Source organism: Poecilia reticulata, chromosome 22 (assembly GCF_904066995.2).
Source record: "Poecilia reticulata chromosome 22, P_reticulata-male-v2, whole genome shotgun sequence".
Taxonomy (NCBI): domain Eukaryota; kingdom Metazoa; phylum Chordata; class Actinopteri; order Cyprinodontiformes; family Poeciliidae; genus Poecilia; species Poecilia reticulata.
The window spans coordinates 9,722,126-9,748,629 of record NC_088851.1 but is presented as its reverse complement, the minus strand read 5'-3'; the positions used below and the strand labels follow the sequence as shown (position 1 = coordinate 9,748,629).

Below are 26,504 nucleotides of genomic sequence, written 5' to 3'. Positions count from 1 at the left end.
TTGAACCTTTTTGGCATCCGCACAAACATTGCAGAGGCAGAAATAGAATTTCAAGGGTTTGAGGGAAAGTCCCTGCTAATCTAGCCTTTCCAGCCCACTTTCTGCCTTTCCACTGACGTACGCATAGCTTTTCCATTTCTTTTCTGTTCTCCCTTCTTATCAGCACGCACTCTTTCCCCGCATCGCTCAGTGGTGGACACAAACTTGTTACTGTTCAGACTGTGACTCACACTCCAGGAATGCCCCCATATTAACATGTGGATAGATGGGAGAGAAGCATGTTGAATGGCAGAGGGCAGGGCGGGAGGGTGGGGGGGGAAGGAAGTACAGCTGCGGACGTTGGTTTTGGGTGGTGGTGGTAGGGGGGTGGAAAGGTGGGAGCATTGTGGATTTAAGGGGAGATCGGAGTAATATCAGGAAAGCGTTTCATGACTGAGTTTGTTTATAACCCAACAGCTGTTGCACTTCTTCTTTCTCCCACTCTCTTCTCTCGTACACATGCAGAGTTAAGGGAATGGATACAATGAGTCACCAGTGTCTGACTTGTGTATCTTTGTGTGTTTTAATTGCATGCTTTTGTGTGTCGGTGTGTGCGCGCGCGTGAATTTGCATGTTTGCCAATGCTTGAGTGATAAGTAGAGTACAGTATGCCGTATCCATGCAGCCGGTGTAGCTTGGATACTATCCCCCAAAACAAGCCTGTCTGCAGGCTGCGGAACAGAGTCATTGGGTGATGTTGGAAAAGAACAGCGGGGGCAAGAACACGACTTGTTATGTCTGGAAGTGAGTCTGTTCCGAACTCTTTGATGTTTTAAGCCGAGGTGACCGTGGTTTATGTCGGCGCAACCGTTGAAATGTCGCCGTGCTCTGCAGTCGGACGGACCACCGCGTTGCTTTCATGTCAGCGGGGCGTTCAAAAGAGTTCGCTGACATGTGGCCAGGTGTGTGTGACTGGAAATCTGTTTCTGGTCTTGTTGCAAGAATTCCTGTGCGTGCCTTCGACTGCCCCGTGACTATGTGCACAGCTGTTGGGCTGTGTGTTTGTACATGTTTAGGATTTTGAGAACAAAGCGCGGCTGGGCTCGGTGTCCCTCCAGACGTTACGTTGCTGTTTTCTGGAGTGGGCCCAGCAGTAGAAGTAGGTCGCCCGACGGCACCACTCCTCTGGGTGGGGGGAAAACCAGAGAGGGATCCGGGTTGGGTGGAGGTATGGGCTGGCAACCACACACACTAAACAGACCATGGGTTGCAGTCTTGATGGTCACTTGCACACGGATAAGATGTTGCAGATACCAGAATAAAGCATTTGTTTGTTTTAATGTCAGGAAAATAAAACCCAATTAGGTTTGGATATTAAATTGAAAAGAAATGTATAAATGGATGCACAGAAGTTATAGACCCGCTCAAAAACAAATCTATTGCTTTTCTTTTTACTTTCAGAATGACAATGTTCTCCTTTTCCTCTATGAATTTAAATTACATCATGAATCAAATCATGCATTATGTAAATGCAGCAGTTTTAGTAAATGTTGGCTAAAAGGAATTTTAAAAAACCCCTAAAGTTTCTAATTGCCTTTATTTGAAGACATCCAAGCTTAAACATTGTCTTATTTTTCTTAACAATAAAATAGAAAATGTAAAGCTAGGATTATAAAGGCCAACAGGACACTCTTGCCTGGGACACGTTTAAATTGGACGGCTGGGTAACATTTCAAAACTTTAACATGTAGCTGCAGTTACACTGAATATCACATGGTGTACAGTGTAATTAGCTCTGCGATGGTGTGGTGACTGGTCTAGGCTGTACCCTTCCTCTCTTCATATTTCTATGAAATTGGAACAAAAACCGAACTTTGACTTTATTTTAAACATAACCCTAAATGTTTTTGTGGCTTGAAATTTTTATCTCTGACCTGCAGCACGTAACTCAGTGTAGCAGTCTTACATCCACTCATATTTATTTATTGTATTATATTGTTTTTATCAAGTCGTTACTTTTTTTGTCTTCTTTACATAAAAGGCAAGAGCCAGATGCCAGGAAAACGCATCTGATTTCTGCAAGTCACTCTTGGCAAACACATCCTTGTATCATGCTGATGTCATATGCTGATGATGTCATCATACAGTTTATAACTTCATCAGCTGGCTTGGCTGATAAGGCTTTCTACTGATTTCCTTGAGGCACTGTTATGCAATTTCGAGCTTAGAGGCTTATTGCGGAGTGGCTCCCTTGTCTCAAGGAATGTGTTTACACATACCTGCACACACACACATTAAAAACCGGTTTTTAAGCTGTGCGATCTTTAAGCTTGACCAGCCCGCTCAAATAACTGCTGAATAAAACGCATGTGACATGTCGGTCTGTTGTTTGTAACATTGAAAATATGATGCGTTAGTCCTAAATACACATTGGCCTGTCTTAGATTCTTACAGTAATCTTTAATACGGTTATAGTGTTATCTGTAGCTAAAACAACTGAATTAAACAGGCTTTGCTCTCTTCCAGCTGATCAGCAGTGCACAGCAATATGTGGGTGCAGTACTCTGTGCCTCACAAAGCCACAGAAACTCAACACTCTTCTCCGTCATCAAATTAGGAGAATAAGTTTTTAAAATTGGTCATCTTGTCAAACAGTCTGTGCCTGGTTCATATATGACTAATTTTTATGTCGGAATATGACAAGTTTTTATGACGTGCAGCGTAAAGTTTGCATCTGTACTTTTAAAACATTACCCGTTTTAAAAGTAATGGGTGGAGCTGTTTTTTTAGTATTCCCACCTTGATTGTTCATATTATACACAAGTAGAAATTGTTAGTTGAATTTGTGTTTGTTGCAAGTGAAGGGAAAGTTTTGTAGCCTCATTGCAGCCAGCTAATCAGCAGTGTTCAGCAAAAGGAGGGAACAGCCAGAGGAGAGTTTTCTCCGGCGTCCAATCAGATGTTTCGAACTGCAGAAACGGTGTTATGGAAATTTTCCTGAAGTTTCAGAACCCGTTTCTGTGCATGTGGGCTGATGTGAACCTAATTGTGCATCATTCTGCAGCTTATCGGTGCCATGAGAATAATGGACTGAAGGCAGGGTGGTGCAGGAAGACTAGACTTCCTCCCCGATCACCAAGCCCCACCCTGCTTAGGGGGCAGAGAGGGGGGTGGGGGGGGGGGGAGAAGAAAGATCTTTGACTCACTGGAGATGAACTTCTGGGCGGTGCGATGTGCGTTTCTTTGCCCACGCAGCACAAGCTGTGTGTGTGTGTATATTTAGCACTCTGTGCTATTTTTAAGTCGTCTCCCACATTTCCTGCTTAACCACATTATCTCTTCTTTTTATTTGCTTCCTTTTCTGTCTCAGATTTTCCATCATGCTCCACATCGTAGTCATTTAAATGATGCTGGAATGTTTGTCATCTGAAATGCAACCATACACTCTAAAGAGAATGGCCTATGTGGAGTGGTACCATACTTGTGAGTGTGTGTGTGTGTGTGTTGGCCTGACTGTAGAGGAAACTGTCGTGGGAGTGTCTTGCTCTCTGAGCTCCAAGGACGGATAACATTACCCTGCTTATGCTTACATAACTTCCAGGCAACGCCACGTCACAACTGACCCAGAGACACACACACACACACACACACACACACACACACACACACACACACACACACGCACGCATGCATGAGTAGTGCACACAGAGATCAATTAACTGTTAAAACTCATAGGTATCAGTATTTTGATTCCTTTTTACTGTGTTGGGAAATCGTTTCAAGTCAAGTCGGTTTGTATGTAGGTCAGCTGGCTAACAGGCTCTGTTGGTTGTGAGCGTTAGCACATACAAATGCTCACACATGCTTTCCCAGGAGGGTTTGTGTTTCCTTCCAATGTGTTGACCACATGTGCATGGATGAGGGGAATGATTGGAAAGCAAGAAAGCAAGCGCTTCTCTTCTTTGGGGCGCCACTGGAGCAGCGATTCACACAGTTGACCTAAATTTACTGTCAGTGGTCTTGACTGATCTATAGATGAGGATGAATGCCTGTGTTTAAACTGCTGCATTTTTAGGGATGTAAGTAATAGGGTGTGTGTGTGTGTGGCCACTCTTTCTGGGTTTGATGGCGTGTTTTGTTTTCTTGGGGCCCTAACACAGCTGTCTTTGACAGCTGCATCATGAGAAACATCTGAACTGTTGCATCATCTCCTCTCCGTCTCTGTCTCCCTCTCCGCGTATGGATGGATGTATGGGCAGCTGGACAGAATCACAGGCTGGTCTCCTTGGCTGGCCCTTTTTTTTTTTTTTTTTTTTTTTTTTTTTTTTGTGGATGGGCCAGTTCAGGAGCAGGGTAGCTGTGAGTTTGTGTGTTTATGCCTGTGTGTGGCAAAGCGTGAGGTGGATTGTTTACTGTAGATTTATGTGTTTATTTCTTGTGTAAACTTTTAGTAACACAGGTCAAACATTCAGAGGTGAGACTCCAGCATAATTTATTAGCACTGCAGGAGACGTGCTGTGTTATCATTTACCAGGAAAAAAGGAGCAGTTTTGCTGCAACACATAATTTTCTGTTTTGCTGACAAAAAATAAAACTTCTATGCTTTTACAGTTTCAGAGTAGCCTCCCATAAAACACCTGAGGAAACACCTGCTTCCTCTGCCCTGCCCTGAGATTTACTGTTTTTTTTTTTTTTTTTTTTGACACCAAACAAAAAATGCTTAGCTTTTCTTCTTGCCATTTTTCTGGTCTTTCGCTTCTCTTAGGACAGTTACTCATGTAGGGAAATAAATCTGTTTATATCATGTCATTCATCTATGACTGAAAAAACTAAGTACGTTGAGATTCAATAACTTGTCGAATGAACTCAAGCAACATTAACTCTCTGCAGTGGGATTCTTTTTGACTTCATTAAATTCTCGCATCTTTGAAGAAATTCTGATCAAGTTTTTTTTTTTTTTTTTTTTTTTTTCCTACAACTTGCTTTCATTCTAGTGAGCTTTGTGAATTTGGACTTTGACTGGGCCATGGCAGCATCTTAAGTCTTGCCTTCTTAATCACTTTTGTTGTAGATTTGCTGCCGTCTTTCTTAATCCAGTTTCGGTCACGCTTTAGCCGCCGGACACACGGCCTCACATTTGACACTAGAGTCTTCAGCACACAGAGGATCCAGTAAGGCGAACAGGTTCTGTTCCTGTGAATCAAGCCCAAATCATTACACCTCCACCACCGTGCTCAGTGGTCGGTATTGAATTCCTATTGCTGATGTGATATAAATGGAATAAGCCTAAACATCACAACACTTTGTACTGTTGTGAACTTTAATATTAAACATTTTACTTTTATTGTGAATAATGACTGTATTGAAACTGAACAGAATTAACATGTGAACTGAGGTCTGAGTCTTTTTTTCTTTTTTGATTTTCAAAGTGATTCCAAATGTTTTTTTTACTTGAAAACGATCTCTCTCACCTTTCCTAAAGGACAACAGATATAGATTTGCTATAGGCTGAGGTTTATCACGATGCAAGCTCTTTAAGATAAAAAAAAAAAAGGGGGGACTGACTACTTTGTTGATCACATAAAATCAGAGATTATGAAATTTACAGCTGTCTTATGAAGGTTACCTTAATATTACTTTCAGAAACGTAACGGATACAATTTTAAGCTGGCCATAGACTCATGGATTAGTGATTAACAACCAGCACAGCTTGCACAAAAACAGCAGCATCTCCTAGGGAACAGGGGTCTTTACTTGAACTCTTTTATTTCCACTTAGTTGCCAGCATGTTCCAATCCAACATGATAGACTTAGGTAAAATGCTCTAAAGCATTAAATAAAGCTGTAATGTCTTTGGCAGATAGCAGATGCTTCCTGCTATCTGTTGGAAGCATCCTTCTTTGTCAGTCTTTCTCTTCGCAGTCTGGATGAATGACTGACATGTCTAGACATGCATTTTCCTTCCTTTAAATAGCTTCCAACAGCTTCCTCTCACTCTAAGCACCTTACTGATACAGAAAACAGTCTTGTCCCAGTACTGTAACGGGGCCAGTATGCATCATAGCGCAGTACCAGCACTTCTAAAGTTTACCGCTTTGGGTACTGGAACATTTCTTTTCCCAGCATACGTTGCGTATGGAGACCTTTTCCGGTGTTACACAGGTTTTTGTTTCCCCATCAATAACGTGGTACTACTGCAACTCCTCACCACCCAGGTGGCAAAAAACAAAACAAAACAACAAAAAAAACCGCATGTTCATTGCAAGCTCGTTCCTGTTCTGCACACATGGCTACTATGGCAAGTTCTCCATGAATTGCCTTGTAGTGAAAGTCTATAGTGATGTGCATGTGAGCTTGGGTGTGTAGTTAATAAAAATGGCTCCATTACGCTGTGAATTTAGGTCCTTTGGATTTGATTTAGAACTATTGTACAATAAAACTCCTGACCTATAGATAAAATCACATTTTTCTGTCCCATATTTGTATGAAATTAAAACATTGTCTTCCTCCATCAGTAACAACTTCCACACCACATGGTGAGCATGATCTGATGGCACTTGGCTTTTTGGCTTCTCTGATTTTTGAGATGATGAAGCTGACAAAACTAGAAATCTTATCGGCTTTTTTTTTTTTTTGTGGTGCAGTTTGTGGTTGTAACAGGACAAAATCCCAAAAACTTCAAGTGGTGTGAAAGAGTTTGAAAGGTGTTTCATAAATGTCCTAGAATGGTCAGATTTCATATTACATTGTGCCACACGCATCACCTGACCTCGTTCTCATCCTCTGACCTAACTGCTCCAGCAGTCGGAAGTGGAAGAAGCAACAGATGGTAGATGAGTGCTCCGCGGAGTGGGGGGGAGTTGGTGGAACTCCGTTGTCTGGGATTCCAGCAGGATTAAGCAGAGGAAGCCACGACTTTATTTGTGGTGCTTTAGAGGGTAAAGCTGGAGACGAAACCCCGAAGGTGACGTTATCGCACACACTCGATCCCTCGCACATGCACACACAGAGCACACACACAGTACAACTCTGCTGAGCTTTTCTAAACACAAGTCTCAATATTGTGCGGCTTACAGCAGTGTATGAGGAGTAGCGGGACAAAGAGTGTCTTGTACTTTAGGGATGGGTTAGTGGGGTGGGCCTGCTGGGTCCAGTCCTGGGGGCCAAAGATGGGAATTTTCTGAGTATATATACGTGTGTGTGTGTGTGTATATGAACTGAGGAATGCTGCTGTTTGCTGAGTGAAGAGCATGGAGGCAGGAGAGACTGTCTAAACATACGTCTGTTTGCTAAGAATGTGTGTCTGAGAGACGGTAACTGTGAGAGTATGTGTGAGCAATGGGGAAAGTGTGCTGTGAGCAGCAATGGAAAGCGGTTTGGAGGGACTGTGTGTGTGTGTGTGTGTGTGTGCTCTCCCTCTGCTATGACCTTCTTCTCAATGAGCACTTTCATATCCAGTCCCGCTCCCCAAGGTAAGGAAGCAGACGGCGCTGAATGAGGCCTGTCTCTGACTACCTGCGGCCGACTCACTGCACCCACACTGCAGACTTTACTCCGGTTGTGTTCGCATGAGTGTTACCTGTTTGTGCGGTCGAGAAGTGAAGGGAAGGGAGCGCGGACACTGGTGGAAAGGGAGGAGGAAAGAAGATGACCATCAAGGGGGGTGCGGGGGGGATGTGGAAAAGATGAATTATAGGAGGAATGAAGTGAGGGGATGACGGATGTGAGTAATAGCTAGAGTAAAAGAGGGAGATTCACATAGTAGTAGCTAAAAAAAATTGGGATTGAACGTAGAATCGAGTGAGTAAGAGCAGTAACTGATGTAACTGAGGTGTTGGAGTCACTTGGGAGGAAATGAGTAAAGGACCCTGGGAGAAGTTTGTGGCAGTCACTTCATCGAAATTTCTAAAACTTTTCATATCATGGCGTGTTTTTCTACAAGACTTTAGACTGAACATATTTTTTGTATACTTTTGGGTTTTATTTTTTTTATTTTGAACCCCCCCGCCCCCCTCCAAAAAAAAAAAAACAACCTTTAAATTAGATCAGGTGGTGGAAATCCTCTAACACGTGTTTACTCGGGCTGAAAATATTCTCGTGTTTTCATGCGTGTGTGTTTGTAGTTGGCCAGGGCCTCCTCTGCATGTGCACCTCCGTTGGGTGATTTATTCTAAGGCCAGGTCTGCTTCCAGCTGTCCCCGAGGGGTCCCGATGACTTTAACAGCCGCAGACCTCCATCGCGGAAAGGCAGAGACATGGGGAATTATTTTTTTATTTTTATTTTTTTTGGAGAAGGGAGATGCGGACGGTGGAAAAGTCAACATCAATTTTTAGTCTGCTAATTCTATTTAGAATATTTGTGCTTCGCTTTCATGGGAAAGATTAAAATTTCATCTTGAAGGGAAAGTGTGTAACCCCGTGTTTGTCTCGTAAAATAATGCTGCCTTTTCTACCAAAGATGTAAAAAAACCCCCCAACTTTTACTTTGTCTTATATGGTAACGTCAGTCGCAAAATTCAGCGCGCTTACCTTTTAAACTTTAAAAAAAATAAAAAATAAATAAAATGCCGAATGTGTGGTGGTCGTGGCAACGTCTAGGTGTGGAGATCCATTTCTTCGTGGGAAAAAGCTGCTCAGAATTAACGGAAATATGGATGGAGTTAAATACAACGGGTCCAAAATGTGTTGGACTTGGTTCACATTACATAATATGCATGTCTTTAAATGTCCCAAACTACAGACCAAAATCCAATCAAGAATTTATTGCAAGTCTTGATGAAACAGATGTCCCGAGGTGCCTACCATCCAATTTAAGCGAGCACAAGCTGTTCTGTAAAGACGATTGGGCAAAAAATAAAGTTAAGCATTCCAAGAGGAATGAAAACCTTAGCAAAGCACTGTATAATGGCACAATGTGACTGCATTGGTAATGTCATTAATAATGTCGATGCACTTGGAGGCACTCTTGAAGCAAACGTGGTTTTCTCGTTGGTGGTCCGCCCCGCGCTCTGTGTGAAGCCGTGTTTGTGTCCCTGCATGTGTTCTGCAAATTAACAAATGTAAATGAGAATTTGCTTTAGCTTGACTCGCCCGCTTAAGTAAATACTTGTTGTTCCCCCTTGCAGGTCCTGCTGAGGTTCCCATGATGTCCCCAAATGGGTCAATCCCCCCAATACACGTACCTCCAGGTTACATCTCACAGGTAGGCTGGTTCGCATGTTTTTCCCCCTCACTGGGGGAAAAAAATTATTAAAGTTACTAGCCAGACTATTTATTTATTTGTTTTTGTAAAATAAATCAAACTCGCATTAAATATATATTGCCACTTATAGAACAGGTTGAATCTCTTGTAACTCAAACTCAACTTTTAATTATGTGTCAAAATGGGTAACAAGATGCTTGTCTACAAATGTCAGATTGACTCTTATGCCTCTTGTGATGTCATCAACCAACATGCGTGTAAAGCGGTCTCATCTGCTTTTCCTTTGTCAGTAGGTTTTTTAAATCTTTGCAATGTGTGACCCTCGGTCTCATCTGCATCTCTCATTTTTCAGTGGAAATATAAAACACACACGCCGCATATCATCTTTAGAAGTATCACTGGCGTGCAGCGTAGACCGCTCTTTTTCTCTCCATTTGCAACTTTACGGGTTTGCATTTCTCCCCAGAACAGCGTTTCCTAATCTTTGTCCTTGGGGTACACTGTGCTGCATGTTTTAGATGTTTTTTTTCCCACTTCTTGACATGTGTTTTGAATTAATGCGTCATTAACAGGCTTCTGCAGAACTCGAGTTAATTCGTTCCTTTAACTTGGACGTTATGGAGCACACGCACACGTTGGTGTAAAACCTATTTCCCATCCTTCCCTTCTAGTTTTCCAGTGTCCCTATAAAAGTTCAGTGGAATATCTTTTAGATGGATAATTTATCCCACCACAAAATAGGGACCTCCTTTGAGAAGTTTAAAGTTGGACTGTTTCAGATTTTTTGTTATTTTATTTTTTCTATATGTGAGCAGGCATAACAGACTTTAGCTGATGCACCAACTTGTCACGTAATCTAGGTCGCTTTTAATGCCAGTGGCACGATTTTATTACACTTGCTTTACCATGGAACACAATGCCCCACAAAATAAATAGACATTATGCAATGCCTGGATATTTATTGTAAGCTCAAAATCTATAAAATTGACTTAAGAGGGAAGTAAATGTGTGCTTTAGACTTGCTTCTTTTGATGTCCTCTTATCAGTGTTTTAGACTTTTATTTTGAAGTAAGAAGGGAAGCAGTTCTTATGTTGATAGAGCCGACCTGGCGCTCTGCAGCGTTTGCAGTGAAGAAGTAAATGGAAAGAAACATTTTAAGAAACATCGGAAGAGTGACAGACAAGACGCAAACGATTCGTAAATGATTTAAGGACATAACGTTGGCTGCTAACCACATCATTTTCTCTCGACGCTAAACTAACAGTGACTGTTTTCTGCATTTAATCATTTCTACTTTGACATCTGAAATGACTCCATGGATCAAACCTGAGCTGAGGTTTTCTAAAACATAGTGTCATCTTTTTTGAAAAACACGAGCTGTAGTCACTGTTAGCTGTTTTTACATCAGACCACCTTAGAATTAGATGTGCACATAAATATTAATGTAAATGATCAATCCTGGTTTGTAATATATTATACCGATTATAGAGTCTTCAAAACCCCACTCTATGGAACAGAAAAAGGGTCTAAAATCTTGTCTCGTTCTCAAAACTGCAGTCGGGCATCATCTTGTCTTGTGAGCTAGGTGTACACTTAAGCCAGAAAGATTTTTACCTTCGTCAGATTTTGGTTGAAAGTAATCTTTCACTCTAACCAACATGCTTCTTCTGAACAGAAATAATTTACAAATTTTTCAGCGACCCAGCCGCAGTCCCGTCTTGAATCTAATAATCTGTGCAGGGATTATAAGATCAGGGCGATCGTAATAAAGCATTCCAAACTCAAAGACTTTGAGCTAATCATCACCAAAGATTATACTTCAAAAAATACCAGTGAAGACATGCAGGAACTTGCTTCTGTCGCAGCATTAAAGCTCGTCTGTTGTTTATAACGAAGGGTACGGTTAATACAAAGTAAATAAGAACAAGTTGCTTCAAAACTGTTTTTTTTTCTTCTAGAAATAAAGTGCTCAGTTAAATGAAAATAAATTAAAATCTAAATCTGCACGGCGTATTAATATTTTAGGCATGATTGTAATTCAATACTTCTACTAGATACAAGAAGCTCAGAAGTACTTGAATCTTCCTTCATAGCTTTTCTTTGAATAAGACGCCACAGAAAGTGTGGCAGCTCACCAGATTTTCTTTGACTTTATGGAAGTTGGGGTAATATCCCCACTTTGCCAGTAGACTGAAGGAGCGCTACTTCCTGTTTCTCTTTATTCAATGAAACAAATTTGGTTGCCGAGAAGTCTCAAAACATGGACGGTCACTATGCTAAACTAAAACGGCCATCAACGTGTACTTTATATCCTCATCTGTGTATCAAATTTTTTGTAAACTTTAATGACCAAGATGTTGGATCATTTCATCAGTGGCAAGAATAAATGTTGCTTTCCTTTTTTTTTTTAATCACAGATAATCAGTCTTTGATTAAAGTGCATGCAGCCACTCGTTCTTTGTTTACATCAAACCGAGCAAGCCACTCAGGGGCTATTATCCACATATGTTTCATAGTCGATGTTGTTGTAGAAGGAAGAAAGCTCCAGAATACAATTTGTGCATTGTGCAGGAAGCTCATATGCTCTCCTCTGGTTCAGGAAAATTCTTCCCCTCAGGGGTGTTTACTTACAGATTTCTCACTTTTCATGCCATTTTTGAGCCACAAAAACCAAAACAGTCTAAAGCTAAAAAACAAAGCGCGCAAAGGAACCTCTCAGAGGCAGATTGTTTCTTGGGAAATTTCTGCAGAACTCAAGAGGATCTGGGAGCCATCATTCAAGAATGAAAAGCATTAAAGAAAAGTTTCCACAACTCATGCTCAAACCACACACACTAATCAAATACCAGGCATTGCACCTATCTGCTTAGTCGAAGTGTAAAAAGCACACAAGCAACCAGGGCGCCCCCCCCTCCTCCCCTCAACACTACAGGAATGTGCTGAATTCGGGACGTGAGGGTCGTTTTGCTTTTTGAGTCACTTGTACACAGTTGTGTCTGCATTTTCCATTAAATTATATAAAAAAAGGAGGTAGGAGGGGTATGCAAAACAAGTCAGATGGTTCTCTCAAGTAGAGTGCTGTGAATGCATTTGTGCCGTGTTTGTGTTGAGATTGCGCTTCTACGCCAATGGAAGTCAGGTCATTGGCACACCGTGGGTGTGTGTTTGCGTGCGTGTGGGTGTGTGTTCGTAGGGAGCCGGCCAAGTGCGAGCGGGAAACGCTGTCACTATTGCATAAACAAGTCTGATAGGCCAGACAGGCCGTCGGTAGGCAGTTTTTTTGTTTTGCTTTTGTTGAGTTAAAAAGAGGTTAGCTGAAAACAAAAAAAAAATAATAATAATAATAATAAAACTCCCTATGTTGGTTAGAAGTAATGAGCAGATGAGACGCGTCAAGATTTTTGCCATGCACAAGTCATCGTCAACATGTGCCGATTATTGCTTGCAGAGAGATGGCGGTCGTGTGCGGATGAGCCTGTTTGCAGGTGTATTTGAATTAGCGAGTTCACGGCAATAAAAAGCACATGTGTGCCTGTTATGTAGGCCACCTCCACATGTACTCACACAGAGACTTTGCCCTGGCTTTCTTGTAAACACTGTTGTTTTTCTGCTCCTCAGCAGAGCAGAGGATGAGAGGTAGACGGGGCCCTACTCTCCTTTTCTTTCTGGACACCCTTTTATTCTCTCTCTCGGTTGCATTTTGACGATATGTTCCTGCTCTGTTTGTGTGAAAGCTTTTTTTGGGGTGTGCGTGCGTGCGTGCGTGCGTGTGTTGTTGGGGACTTGAGATTGCTTCCCCTCTCTGCAGGGAGTGTGTGTTTGCTCCTTCCTTGGAATGCAAGCCTGTGGAAGACTGAATGGTTGGAATGTGTGTGCCTGTGTTTTTGTGTGGGTGTCCATTCGTTCCAGTTCATGAATGTAAAAGTGAATACATGTATGGAATCTGCACTAATTTAAGGAAGATACTGAACCTCATAGTGAATGAACAGTGTGCATTCTAGTCGGTTATTTATATTCGTTTATTTGACTTGCACATCTAAAAAACCTTTTTTTGCTGTTTTCTAAATAAATATTGACCCATTTCATTAAAAACTAAACAAATTCATGAATGCTGTTATTATTAATAATAAAAAACTTTCTGAGGTGAATACATTTCCCCATGAAATAAAAAATGTACATAAAAAATATTAACAGGAATACTTTTTTTTTAATCAATCAGTTTTATTTATTTATCTCAAGATTTATTTATGTATCCATTTACTTATCAATTTGAGAATGATTATGTGTATTTCATGGACTTATTTTTCTATTAGCGAGGTCCATTTACCTAGTAAATTGCTAGGTAAATGGCAATTTACCTAGCAATTTACTAGGTAAATTCTGACGCGTACTAGGTGAATTCTGACATACGTGCATTCTGTATGTCAGAATGCATGTAAAATACTTTTATTATAATGTGTGAAATTGGGAAAACTGACCAATATTTACTGTATATTTTCTGTCCATTTCCACAGGTGCTGGAGGATACCACCGGGGTTCGCCGAGTGGTGGTGACCCCCCAGTCCCCAGAGTGCTACCCTCCCTCTTACTCTCCAGCTCTGTCCCCCACGCACCACCTCCCCCCATACCTGGCTCACCCCCACTTCATTCCCAACTCTCACTCTTTCTATCCCCCTGTCAGCCCGGGCGAGTTGCCGCCTCACCAGTACTACCAACACCACCTTCCCCCGATGTACGGCGATCCAGGTACTCGCTCTCAGACTGGAGCCGCACCCACCCTGCTGAATACCGGGGATTTTCGATTCAAACGATGAATTATGCAATCAGTTGTCATAAGATGTAAATGATCAATTTCACCAAATTTTTAGTGTCTTCTCTCCTTTCAGAAATCATCCCAGTTTATGGGATGTCCAACTACATCAGCAGAGAAGAGACGTACACTAAGCCACAGCCTAAAAAGATAAAGGAACAGAGACTAGAGCGACAGAACCGACTCAATTCTCCTCCTTCTACTCTCTATAAGGGCAGTCTTGGGCCAGCACACAACGGATACAGGTAATCATTTTTCTTCTGTGGGTTTAAAACAGGGATACTTAACACATAATTTCATTTTTAGTTTTATTTTCTTGGTTTTGCTATTGAAAGTCATAGAAAAATGTATAAAGTACTAGAAGTCTTATTTCAAAGTTATCTTTTATTTTATTGGTAAAATAACAAGAATGTCCAAAAGCTGAATGGGGAAATTGAAGCTCAGCAGGCAACTGAGTTTTGTGTCCAATATGGCTCCCCTACATCCATAGAATAAAAACTTTTTTTTTTGCTGTTCTAATTGTTTGCATCTCATTTAAACCAGTGTCCCATACATTCCAGTAAAATATTGTATTTGTGATCATGTTTCTTTGGTGTTTCAGTCTGTTAAATGAAGAGAAATATTGTGTGATTGGCTTGTACTGTTAATAGTACTTTACACCAAAACATAGAGCGAATTTTACCGTTTCCCCAACTTTACCGCAAGAAGACTCTCCACTCATGTCTGAAGCATTTATATGACTCCAAACGTTAATTCAGAGAAAAATCTAAAGCAGAACTCATTCTTTGTTGTAAAGCAAAGACTTTAACACAGCCCACTTACCTTAGCTTTATGCAGGATTACTTTACTAGACGAGTATTTCAATTTGCAGAATGGATTTAGTGAAGTTTGGTCAGTTTATTGTGTGATGTGTTGGGGTCTTTGTAATTTCTTCTCCATCTCAAAAGACTGAATCATAATTTTTGACTCAATGTTTCTAAAACTAAGAATTTTGTCCCAACAACATAAACCTGACGTATTTGTTGGTTTATTAACTTTGTCTAATTTAATGTGTAGATGTTAAACATAGCTAGCTAGCACTAACATTATTTGTTAGGTAACTAAACTACCCAACTCCGGTTCTAGCAGCTTTAACTCAACATTTTGACTAAAGAGATGACATATTTTTTTTTTGTATTGCCACTGGGAACAATTCTTTGGACATTCCATTTTAAGCATAGCTAGCACTAGCATATGCTAGCTATTCAGCAAGTAAAAGGTTATTATGTTAAGTGAAGAGACTTATTCTATAGCAACCTTTCTCGAAAGTCAGACTCCGGTTTAGTCCAGAGATCACTCTAAAGAAAAAATGGCAAAACAAAGGCATAATTGTCAACATTATTGCTGCACAAGTAGTAAAATATTCCCCATCAACAAAACCATTGTGGGGCAAGCCAAATTTAAAATGTGAATTGATTTTTACTGTCAGAAATTAGAGCAGATCAGGGTCACAACTCAACAATTATAGACATTTAAAGTTCACTTGGTTTTGCTTGTAAATTTTAAGCAAATTTAATTTAGGATTCAATCAGTTGTTTTGGAATGTGAACCTTATCCAGAAATCACTTTTGGATCTCTGATTTTACAGTTTCTGTAGCGTAAACTGAAGACATTTACTAACTGAATAAAATGTCTTTTTTTTTTTTTTCCCCCACTGATGGAATAAATCCATCAAGGTTTGCGTTATATATAAAAAAAAGCTTTTTTTATTGACCTACAGGAATTTTGCTGCTTCAAATGTTTAATAATGAATTGATCATTTGAGAATTTTGTCCAAAATAACCTTTTTTTTTTTGTAATATATCTGCATGAAAATGAAATTGAGTTATTTCATTTTGTTTGTGATGCAGTAACAAATCACACGCCCCATCGCTTGGGTCAGCGGGGTCAGGGGGCGGAGCCAGCAGTCCAGGGGGCAAGAAGCCAGAAAGACGACACCGCTGCAGTCCACGAAACAGTGAGCCAGAGACGCACACACAAGGTAGGAGACAAGGCCGAGAGTCAAAGCAGTGAGACAAAGACACTGATGAAACGAGATCAATCATGCCAAATCCTAAAATGGCACATCTGTCTACAGAGACGCTAAAGAACGTCACAATAGAGCCTCTTTTATTTTCTAAACTGAAATATAACCGTACTACCAAATTGCCACATATCTATTTATGGATTTTTTTTTACATTTTCCTTTTTTATTTGACTGACTTGGTTTTCTTACAGTCTTACTGCCCCTTTTGCATTCAAACAAACAAGATGGATTTCCCTTAGTTTTACTTCGTCTGTCCTTTTTCTGTCATAAAGCCCTGCCAAAAAACTCAATGAGATGGAAAAATAAAAGCCAGGATCAACATGCTGAAAAGATGTGGGGGTTAGGATGGTGATGGAGACTGAGGTGAGAAGGTGGGGAAGAAGGGTTGTCTGGGCAACCGCATAGCTGAACCCGTCCCTCAGCGCTATCGTTTTACCTCCGCCACAATACCGGCCTTGTTGGTGGGCGAGAGAGGGGGTAGGAGAAATGGAGGGCAAAAGGGGGGTGTCACATACCTGTAGAGTCCTGCATGGGATGAAGGGAACCTTTGAGCTCTGTGATTCAGACGCCGCAGTTCAGCCTCATCACCCACATGCTCGCATGTGCAAAGACACTGAGGGACATACCCGCCCTCACACACTTTATTTATTTTTTTCTTTAAGCTCTTGTTAATAAAAAAAGAACGGTATGTACCACTTTACGTGCCCCTTACAGCACACGGGGACATCTGAGGCGGTGATGATGGAACAACTTGAAGAGACAAAAATGAATTGACTTTTCATTTCTACTTGTCAATTTTTTTTTTCTTTAGTTATACCCATAAAATTTATGGAATAGGTCTCCACAGTGTGGGGTCAGCTCCAGAGGAAGAGTCTCGCAGGGTCAAATGTGGATGTGGGCTCCTTTGAATATGTAGAAAGTTCCTTTGATTTTTACAACGTGTTAATACTTTTAACATGCAATTCTCACAAAAAATATGGCAGAAAGATGTGCATTCCCTCAAATTGTGTGCAGAAAAATGTTATGCTCAACATTAAATTCGAACAGTTGTATTTATCTGTGTGGATTTTAGTCAGTCATGAGGGAGCTGGGGTTGGGGTTGCATAGGGCAACCATGGGGGCATTGTGGCACAGCAAAGCTCATGTGTGTGATGAGCAAAAAGCACAAAAAAGCAGACTTTGGTGACACTTCCCTTTGCCACAATCTGTTTATTGTAATTAACTTAATTTCAATTTTATTTGCAATTTCCTCCACTGTCTCCACGTATTTCCATTGTCTGAAACTTAACTTTGAATTCAGAGGCTAACTCAGACCTGCCCTCTAGTGGACGTAGAACCAAACAGCCATGCCAGCCCACTGTCAGGCAGCTCAGTGATGCTCGACAGCTGTTGAATTGGATATTAGGAAACGATAAATTCATGACTGTAAATTACCGTGATGCTTTCATGTGAATGATTCTAAAAGTCACTGCAGTTTCTGGGGATAAACAGGGTTACCTGTAATATTTCTTTGCTCAGGCTTTTTGTTCTCCTGCGAGACACTTTGACGCATATTAAAGCTTCTCACGCAGTGTTCTCCATTGTTTAAATACATACTTTTTTTTTTTTAAATTGCATGTGCAGGAGTTTGGAGATGTACCGATTCAAAACACCAACAATACCTTGGAAGAAATATTTTTGACTTAACAGAATTGGAGGGATACTAAGCAGCTTCTTACACACACAAGCTGTTGTACAAGGAAGCTAAATTCAATTCTCAGTTTGAAAGTGTGAAAGTTTCATGATGCCCACACTCTGGTGCTTCAACAACAGCAGCATATATGACGGACAGGAGCATGTCACCATGTCATCAGCTGTCTGTTCTGGTCTACCGGGCTCTCAGTACAGCTCCGGAGATCAGGCTGACTCAGCTAGATGTACGACACAAACTGCACATTAACACACACACACACGCACACGCATACAAACACCTCGTGACTGGGTTTCCTGTAAAACAATCAGAGCATGAGGGTCCAAAGGATAGGAAGCAAACGGAGAGGGAGAGAGAGGGGAGGAATGTAAGATTGTAGAGGCGGGTGAGGTGAGACAGGAGGGCAGTGGAAGCACTGGAAATAGAAACAAGACACAGATCCGAAACTCCTTCAGCAGTGAGAAAAGAGAGAGGGAGACAGAGAGTTAAAGACTACAAATATTCCAACAAAGTTGCAGCTTGGCCCGGTATATCCAAGCGCAGTCCAACCCGAAATACCACACACACACATTCATATACACACACACACACAGCCGCCTACGCTTTGCCCTTGATGCCCTCTCTTTCTCCGTGTGTGTGGCTATCGCCGTGGTGCCAGTAAGGCAGCAGCCTGGCTTGGCTCTCACAGCGTCCATTCCCCCGTAAGGCCAGCTCCACGGGCCCTTTTCCTCAGAACCGTGCCGCTCGTTGAGCAGAAACAGATGTTGTGCTCCGTCCCCTCTGTTCCTCCATCTTGGCTCTGCATCATCACCACCGCAGATCCTGTCTCACACTCAGGAAAAACTGGAATTTCAGCAGAAACAGATGGAGCGGCTCTTTCAGCCCCTCTTCTTTTGCTGCTACGTCATCGCAGAGGGCTGAGAAGTCTGCAGAAACCAGATGTGTACTGTATAAGTGCTGCGTGCACCGTGTCGGTTCCGTTAATGCGACGTGAGAAAAATTAGGGTGATAGTGAATAATGCGGCGGTCTGGAACCCTATGGTGTTGTATCTGTGGAGCCACATGAGTTTAACAAATAAAAGGATTTTTTTTTTTCCAAATTAAAGAATAACTGGCTTTTTTTTTTCTCCTCCGAAATTTTACGTACGTTTTTAATAGACTTTTGTTTTGTGGTAAATTTTAAGTCGAGTTTATTTATACGGCGAATTTATAACAGCTGCTGACCAAAGTGTCGTGCGTTTAAAATAATCAAACGAGATGAAACGAAGCCAACTTCAAATAAAAAACTTGGTTATGCATGATTGAATATTATGTTTGCATTTCCTGTTCCGCTTACGTTCTGAGTTTGAAATAAATCGGAATAAACATCATAAATCACAAGTAGTCGCAAAATCAAGAGTCGTGTTTCTGGTAATCTGAGCATCAGATATAACACCAAAGAACTCTTGCATTGCCTGATGGATTAACAGTAACATGTTGTGCATTTTTTTTTTCATCACTTTAAAATATTTCCTACCCCGCTTAGCTTAAAGCATGTCTAAGTTTAGCTGAACTGTGGCCAAATGGCAATTACAGGGCGACTGTAAATGCAAAAGCATATGGTGTAACGGTAGCGCGTGTAGCGGAGGGGAGTCGGTAAAGTTGAGCAACGGGGCCAGTGGTATCGGTTACATGTCAAAATGGATGTATTGCCTCCTGCTAATATGAACTAATGTGTTAGAGGTGATTTTAGACCAAGTTAAACTAGAGAAACAAGTAGTCTATGTTCATTTTTTCTTTTGGTTTTTCATAAGCTGAGCAGAGGTTTTACAGCTGAGATAAAAAAAAAATTCTTTTTTTTTTTTTTTTTTACAAATTACAGTGCAATTACTTCATGTGCAAATCTAAATTACATTTTGGAATCACCCATAAAATTTCGACTAATTTGTTAATCCGTGGAATTGTTTAAAGGAACTCCGCCCCTCCAGATATATTATAAAGTGACTTTTTTTTATTTTTATTTCCTCCTTCAAACAAATCTGCATCTACCTGGCTTTGGGATTCCAGTCAAATTTACTACTGTGCAGGATTATCCCGCGCCCCCCAAAAAATTATTACTTAATTTTTTTTTTTTTTTTTGGTGAAGCAGATAATTTTCGGAGCTCTTGCTAATTCCAGTTTCTCCCAGTCACATGTTAAAGTGTTCCTGGGAAAGACGTTGAACCCTAAAGAACTTTAGAAGCAGTTTTAAGCGAAAACACATAGCTTGCCAAATTGGAGTCATGACTCGGCAGTTATTTTACATCTTTACAAGCGTCTAAAAGCGAGTGAGAGCTCTCTATTACCGGACTGTTTCAGTGTGTCGCTATGGTGATAATCTCTGTGCCTCTCACCCTCCTACCCTCCCCAAACAAAACTCCAGCCCCTTCTGGTCAACCCAAATACGGCCATGTTTGGAGGGTGAAATGGCGAGATGGAGAGCAATGAAGTGGAAGGGGAGAATCTTTAGAGCCTGGAAAGTTGACAGCTGGGAGAAGTGACAGACGAGATTAAAAAAAAATGGAAAAGGGGGGGGGAAATAAAAGACAAGAATTTAGGGATGTGAGCCTAAATGGGGCATCTAGAGAAAACGGAAAACAGGAGGTGGATTTACCAGCAGAGGAATGCCTCTCCCGCTGATATCGTCTAACAGGGATTAGAAGGGGAGGCTGTTCTCGCCAATCACAATAAGTACAACAGACATTTCCTCACCCAGTTGACTGAACCATGACATACCAGCAGTAAGGCCACTGCAATTTCAACCTGCAGATATTGTCTTTTGTTGTCGTTTCTTTTTCTATTTACAGATTGAACTTTGTTTGACTCAGAAATATAACTAGTGTTTGTTGACGCTTCTAATCTTACGAAAAAGCAGCTTAATTGATCAGTTTTCCTCATGGTGAGTTTATATACCTCATGCTAGGAAAACATGGTGAAGGCGTCATGCTGTGGGACGGATTGTTTGACTATCTGCCATTTATGTGTAAAAGAAAATCAAATTTTCCAGTTCTAACAATCTCAGCATTTTTATGGGATCTACAACAGATTAATGTGAGTAGTCATTAAAAACGGATCAGATCAGACATTTAGCTTGCAAAGATAGAACTTTTAAATTACAAGTTTAAACAGGGTTTGCTTTAGTAATGTCACTGTGAATAAAACACGCACCTGATTCTTGGAATGAATCGTAAGAAAATTTGCAATCTGATTTATAAAAAAAAAAACACAACTGTTATGTGGGAAAGCTAAAATATGCCAGTTTTTTTCCACTTAGTTTTTCTTCATTGTGACTTTGACGGAAGAGTCAATAAAAGGATAAGCATCAAAATCCATGTTTCTGTTCTTCTTTTTCTTCTAAAAGCTTGGTCAAGGTTGGAATGAAAGTTGCTCAATGGATAAATAGAAAGAAAATAAATACTTTTTTGCTGCAATGTCGAAGTGGCCTTGGACAATCTGTACCTCTACAGTCAAGTTTTTTTATTTTTATTACTTTGTTCACCTCTTATGCTGTGTGCTCAAACAGCAGCTACTGTCTGTGGACTTTTCTTTTAGTTTCTAGTATTTTTTTTAGGGTTGAAAAAGGTTAAGGTTGTTACAAATAAAAAACATACATGCAGCTTATATTTACAGAAATTCATAGTTTACAAATGTAAAGATTTTTTTTCTTTTTCCTCTTTTCAGCTGGACTTTTGGCAAGCAAAATGGATATTTTAATCCAAAGTGAAAGAGTTTCTGTAGTTTCGTCATTCCATGTACATGTTTATATACACATGAAACCTAATTATTGAGGGGATGTATCAGTTTAAGATGGGGAATAGGAGGATGCAATTATGAGTAAAGAATTGTTTATTTAAGTGTCTGTAAGTTAGGCCTTGGACTCCTTATGCCAGTTCTGTCCATACGGTCCTCAGATTTTTCTGCTCTGACGTGCTTGACATATGAATATTCTTGTTTCGTGATTGTCTGCAGAGCTCTAAACTTCCAGCAAATGCCCATTCTGTTTCCGACAAAGTCCTCTAATTACCCAGCCAGAAGTGACGATAATAATAATAATTCATCTGATTTATCCAAATGTCATCATTTATCCAATTTTCTTTGTTCGGTTTTCTTTCTGGCATGTTTCTACGAGCCAGCTGAGCTCACTGGATGCACAATTTGCAGCCTGGTGCTCTTGTGCTGTCTGCTGAAGTTGACTTGTGTTGAGACTTCTTCCGTCAGTAACAACTTGTACACTGAAGAGTGTTGCTATTGTTGTGTGGTAGCTCTAATTTCACTTATTTGAGGGGTAAAAAAAGGGATTTTTGAACCGAAAATTAACTTTTAAATCTTCAGTTCAATTTTTTCTTTTAAAATCTTCTTTTGAGTAAAAATTTACACTTTTCTCATTTCCCCATTTAACAGCAGTTTTCTCCAGTCTCTTCTCATTTGATGAGTGTCTCGCTTTTTAATCCCTTTCATGAAAACTCTGGGCCCCAGCCCTGAGAACCGAACCTTCACCATGGCAACCACAGTTTTCGGCATGTCCCTGACAACTTCTCCGCTCTGCGTGTTTGTGTGTTTGAGTGTGTCTGGTCCAGCTGGTGAACACATGGAATGCTCACTATGCAGCAGATGATAATAAAGTGGAACCCATCGTCTGCGCTCCTCTCCACCCACCTACATTTATCCCCTCACCTCCGATCCTTTTCTCGGCTATTTTGCCACTTTTTAAAAAATTTTCTTTCAATTAAACACCGCTCTCTGTTTATCTTCTCCGCTCTTTGAATCAGATGGACTTCTATCACTTTGCTTTGTTCTCCCTGATTAGAGGCCTTTAAAAGATGGGAATCTGACTTTGTTTCCTTAGCGCGACACACCACACGCACCCTGTGGCCCAGTATTTGTGTGAAGTGGGGGCTGAGTGAGCGGCCGTTGCCACATTTTTCACATTTTTTCTCCAGGCCCTAAAGGTCTTTTTCTGTCCCAGTGCAGACAGACTGCGTCTAAGAAGAACCGGCCGTCATGCAGGAGGAATGCAACCTCCTCAATGTCGGAATAGCTCACTTTTATCAAGGCCCTGCTTGCAAGCCACTTGGCTAATGTAGAGTTAATTTTTTTTGTACTATTTTTAACAGATAAATTGTAGGGTGATATCAGATTGAGGCCAACATCAACCTGACTTTAATGTTGTGGACCTTGAAAGTTGTGTGCATGAGTGCTTGAAACCTAGAATGAAGTGCAGAATTATTGTCTGAGAACAAGAGCTGCTGATTCATGAGGTCACTTTTCTTTTTTTTTTTTTTTTTATAAATTGTAATTTCCGTTTTGGCATAATCTTTGTTTAAAAGATAATGGCTCTATAAATATTGTTTTATCATCTGTGTGCTTAAGATTAGTTTTATTAAATTTTAGCCTGGTAAACACCAGATGGTGGTCGTTATGTTTTGATGTCCAGAACTCTAAAAGTGAAGCCCTGATGCCCTTCTTTCACCTGGAGACACGATGATCCGGAAAAGCAAACGATTGTGCTTATATTTAATATCTGTCTCATGATGATCAGATCCTCCGATAATGCTGTGAGGTTTAATGATGAAACCTTGATCACTGTCGATGATTTGTAGTAGCTTGGAGTTGGGAGTTTCTGCTTTGCGTTTTCCTGAAATAAACCAAAGTGGAAATGAATTTATCTCTTGGATGCTGTGGAACTACAAGTTGCCTATTCATGAGTTTTGGGCTCTTTAGCATGACAAAAACTAGAAAAGTCCTCTAAAACATTTTTTTTTTGTTAAACTCTGTCGGAAATTAGTTAAAGGCATTACCAGATGCCAGATGGACAAGACTCCCATATTACAAAGTGTATTTTGGTGACTTGTATTACAGCCACGCTTTATTTTTAGGCAGTGATTCATACTTTTACTAATAAACTGAGATCAGTGGTGTGCATCTGCTCTGGAATATGTGATGATGTCATGAAAGTTAACGTAATCCCTGCCTAAACGCTCTCTGAGCCCCGTCCTTCTTTTCTTCTTTCATCCTCCTCCTCTCTGCTGATCCATGCTGTGCTCCTCGTCCCTCAATTTCCGCGTCTCTTCCTGTCTAATCTCTTACCCAGACTCCTCCAGACTGTCCTCTCGCTTGATATTCTGTCCTTCAGCGCTCGGGTTTTAACTGTCTTTGCGTCCTTCTCTCTTCCTCTCTCTCCCTGCCCCCGTCTTTCCGTCAGTCTGTCCCCGTTAATCGAAAACAGGCGGTCGGACGCTGACGGGATGTGAGGTCAGACGGGGATAGAAAGTAAGGGTGCGTAGGCAGCGTGGAAAAAAACAGAAGGGAGAAGGACACGAGGGACGGCGAGCACGGAGGGGCACGTGGAGTAAGACCAGGAGGAGGTCAGGTTTCTCTTTGTGGTTGATGTCGATGTCAAACGCTTTAGCAGCTGGAATCAACAACCACAGCGAGTCTAAACAGTGAGCTGTGAGAGAACGCAACAGAATCACGGTTTATTAGTCTCCAGAAATATTCGCGTCTCCTTCCTCTGTCACCAGCAGCGCCTGTGGGTTGGCCAGCTTACACTCATCTTTCGGAATATTAGTGTTTTGTCTCCAGTTGTTATGACCACAGCTGTTCACACAAGAAAGTTGTTCACTTTAGGCTTATTGGAGTCGGGACAACTTCAACCTTAAAACTGAAAGTAGCCCTCAGAAAGTAGCCCTCACAAAAAGCAAGACAGGGATCTGGGAAACAAAAAGCAAACTGCTGCGACAAAGGTTTAGTCATTATGAAGAATGTCTTTCATGCTTTTGACAGCAATTGATACAAATATAAATGTTAAACAGTAATTTAATCCTGGGATAAATCCAGCTGTTCTGTGAGAGTCGTGATGGAACATTTATTAATCGGACAAACGGCATCCTAAAAAACCTAAGGAACACAAATTGACAGATTCAAAGGGAGAACAGAAGTGTACATGCGGGTTTAGGTTTTCATGTAATGCAGATCTCAAGCTCTGAACGTCTCCCTTCAGCACTGTTTAATCCATTGTTCCAAAATGGTAAAGAATTTGCCATAACCACAAGGCTAAGTACTTGGCCATCATTTTAAACTGACGGCTCAGGCAAGCAGAGCAGCTAAGGTTCCCTTTGTGACTTTCACATGAGTGAATCTGTTGACTGGACAACTATATTTGTAATGGGATCCCCGTATCCAGCCTTTCTGAAAAGTAGGAAGGCAGCCATTGCTAAGAGAGCTCATGTCACTGTGCTGCAAAGCATTTAGGGAATACATGGAACATGTGCAAGAAGGTGCTCTATAACCTCCTTTATATTGCGCTACGTGTTCAGAAAACTAACACTGCACAGAATTTGGTTTACGTCTTTCCCTGGCGAAGGCAGCATCATGCTGAGGTGATTTTCTTTTGCAGCGCCAGAGAAGTTGATGGGTGTTGATTGGACGATATGTAGGGCCAAATACGGAGGCAAGTTTTAGAAGAAAACCCTGTTGAAGGCTGCATAAGACATTAAAGCAAGACAATGAATCTCGGCATACATCCTGAGTGGACTAGTCAAAGTCTAGATTGGAAAAAGTTATCTTGCAAAGAAAATTGGGGACAATCCGGGCGAAAAAAAGTTTGTACATTGGAGGTTCCACAGATGACTGAGTCAGGGGAACACAAATACACTCCACACACGTTTCGGTATGTTTGCTACTGAAAGTGCTGAAACCAAAATTGTCCTTTTGATTTCACTTCACGATTATAACCAGCTTTGAAAAGCTCTGCATAAAACCGGAGAAACGTCACCATTCTTTGATAAAAGGGTGGACCAGACCAGGCCACTGGGGGTTAAGAGTCTGCCGTTTTTATTTCACGAAAGACAAAAATTGCGATTAATTCAAGCGGAGGGATGAGGACTGAAGTCCTGATTTAAAAACGGATCACTAACGAGCCAGTTTGTCACGCACTGATGCAGATCATGCACTTCACCTGCTGAACTCGTCTTGCGCTGCCAGACTCGACACACACATCTGCACATGGCGGCTTAATTACTCTCCTCCTGTTTGTCCATCACCGTTCGTCTGTAACCTGATGCCACACACACGCAGTCTCTCTTATGCTCTTGTTTTTAATTCCAACACACATGGAGGTCAGGTTGAGGTTGTAATTCCATGACATCATTGTTGCCATGAGTCATAAGTTAGCCCCCAGGCAAAGTGAGGCTCTCGCCCCCCCTGTCAGAGTGGCCTGAGCACAGGCACTCAGTCTCTCTATCACTTGCACTGAGTACGCAAGTAATCATAAATTCAGTTTATATGCATCGGAACATCATAAAAATGCTCACGTGGCGTATCGTACCGTATCACTAATGTTTTCTTTCTTATTTAAAGAAGGAAGTTGCACTGAGTAAAACTTTAAGAGCACACCAAGGCTCAGTTGTTGAGAACCACTTGTCATCAGGTTTTTGACCTTATCAATCTTTTATGTTGTATTGAGACAAATTGTTCAGGGTTAGGTTCTAATTGCTAAAAGTCTTACCAGAAGCATTTTGTTTCATTGGTGAGTGACTGCAGAGATTAAGCAGGGCTATATTTTTGAATTTTTGAGGCAGTTTTTTTTTTTTTTTAGATTTGAGATCATTGTCCTGTTTCAGCCAGACTTCAATTGTTACATTTCTCACAGTCAAGTCCTTGGACAGTGAGGAGCTCAGAAAGTTTTGCTGCAGCTAAGAAGGAAAAACAAATGTTCACCCTGCCACTTTCATGCTTCAT

The 26,504-nt window shown here is 41.0% G+C and overlaps 1 protein-coding gene across 5 annotated transcripts in view; it reads left to right on the top strand.

Moving 5' to 3' along the window:
* Positions 1-26,504, top strand: part of fndc3ba (fibronectin type III domain containing 3Ba) — a 104,029-nt gene that overhangs the window by 41,352 nt on the left and 36,173 nt on the right. For 4 of the 5 annotated variants that reach the window (XM_008399215.2, XM_081602983.1, XM_081602982.1 and 1 more), the window contains 4 exons: positions 9,105-9,181; positions 13,697-13,928; positions 14,051-14,237; positions 15,882-16,012. In XM_008399215.2, the coding sequence (XP_008397437.1) occupies positions 9,105-9,181; positions 13,697-13,928; positions 14,051-14,237; positions 15,882-16,012 (627 nt within the window). The remainder of the gene's footprint in view (positions 1-9,104; positions 9,182-13,696; positions 13,929-14,050; positions 14,238-15,881; positions 16,013-26,504) is intronic. The other variant, XM_008399218.2, reaches the window with a different exon arrangement.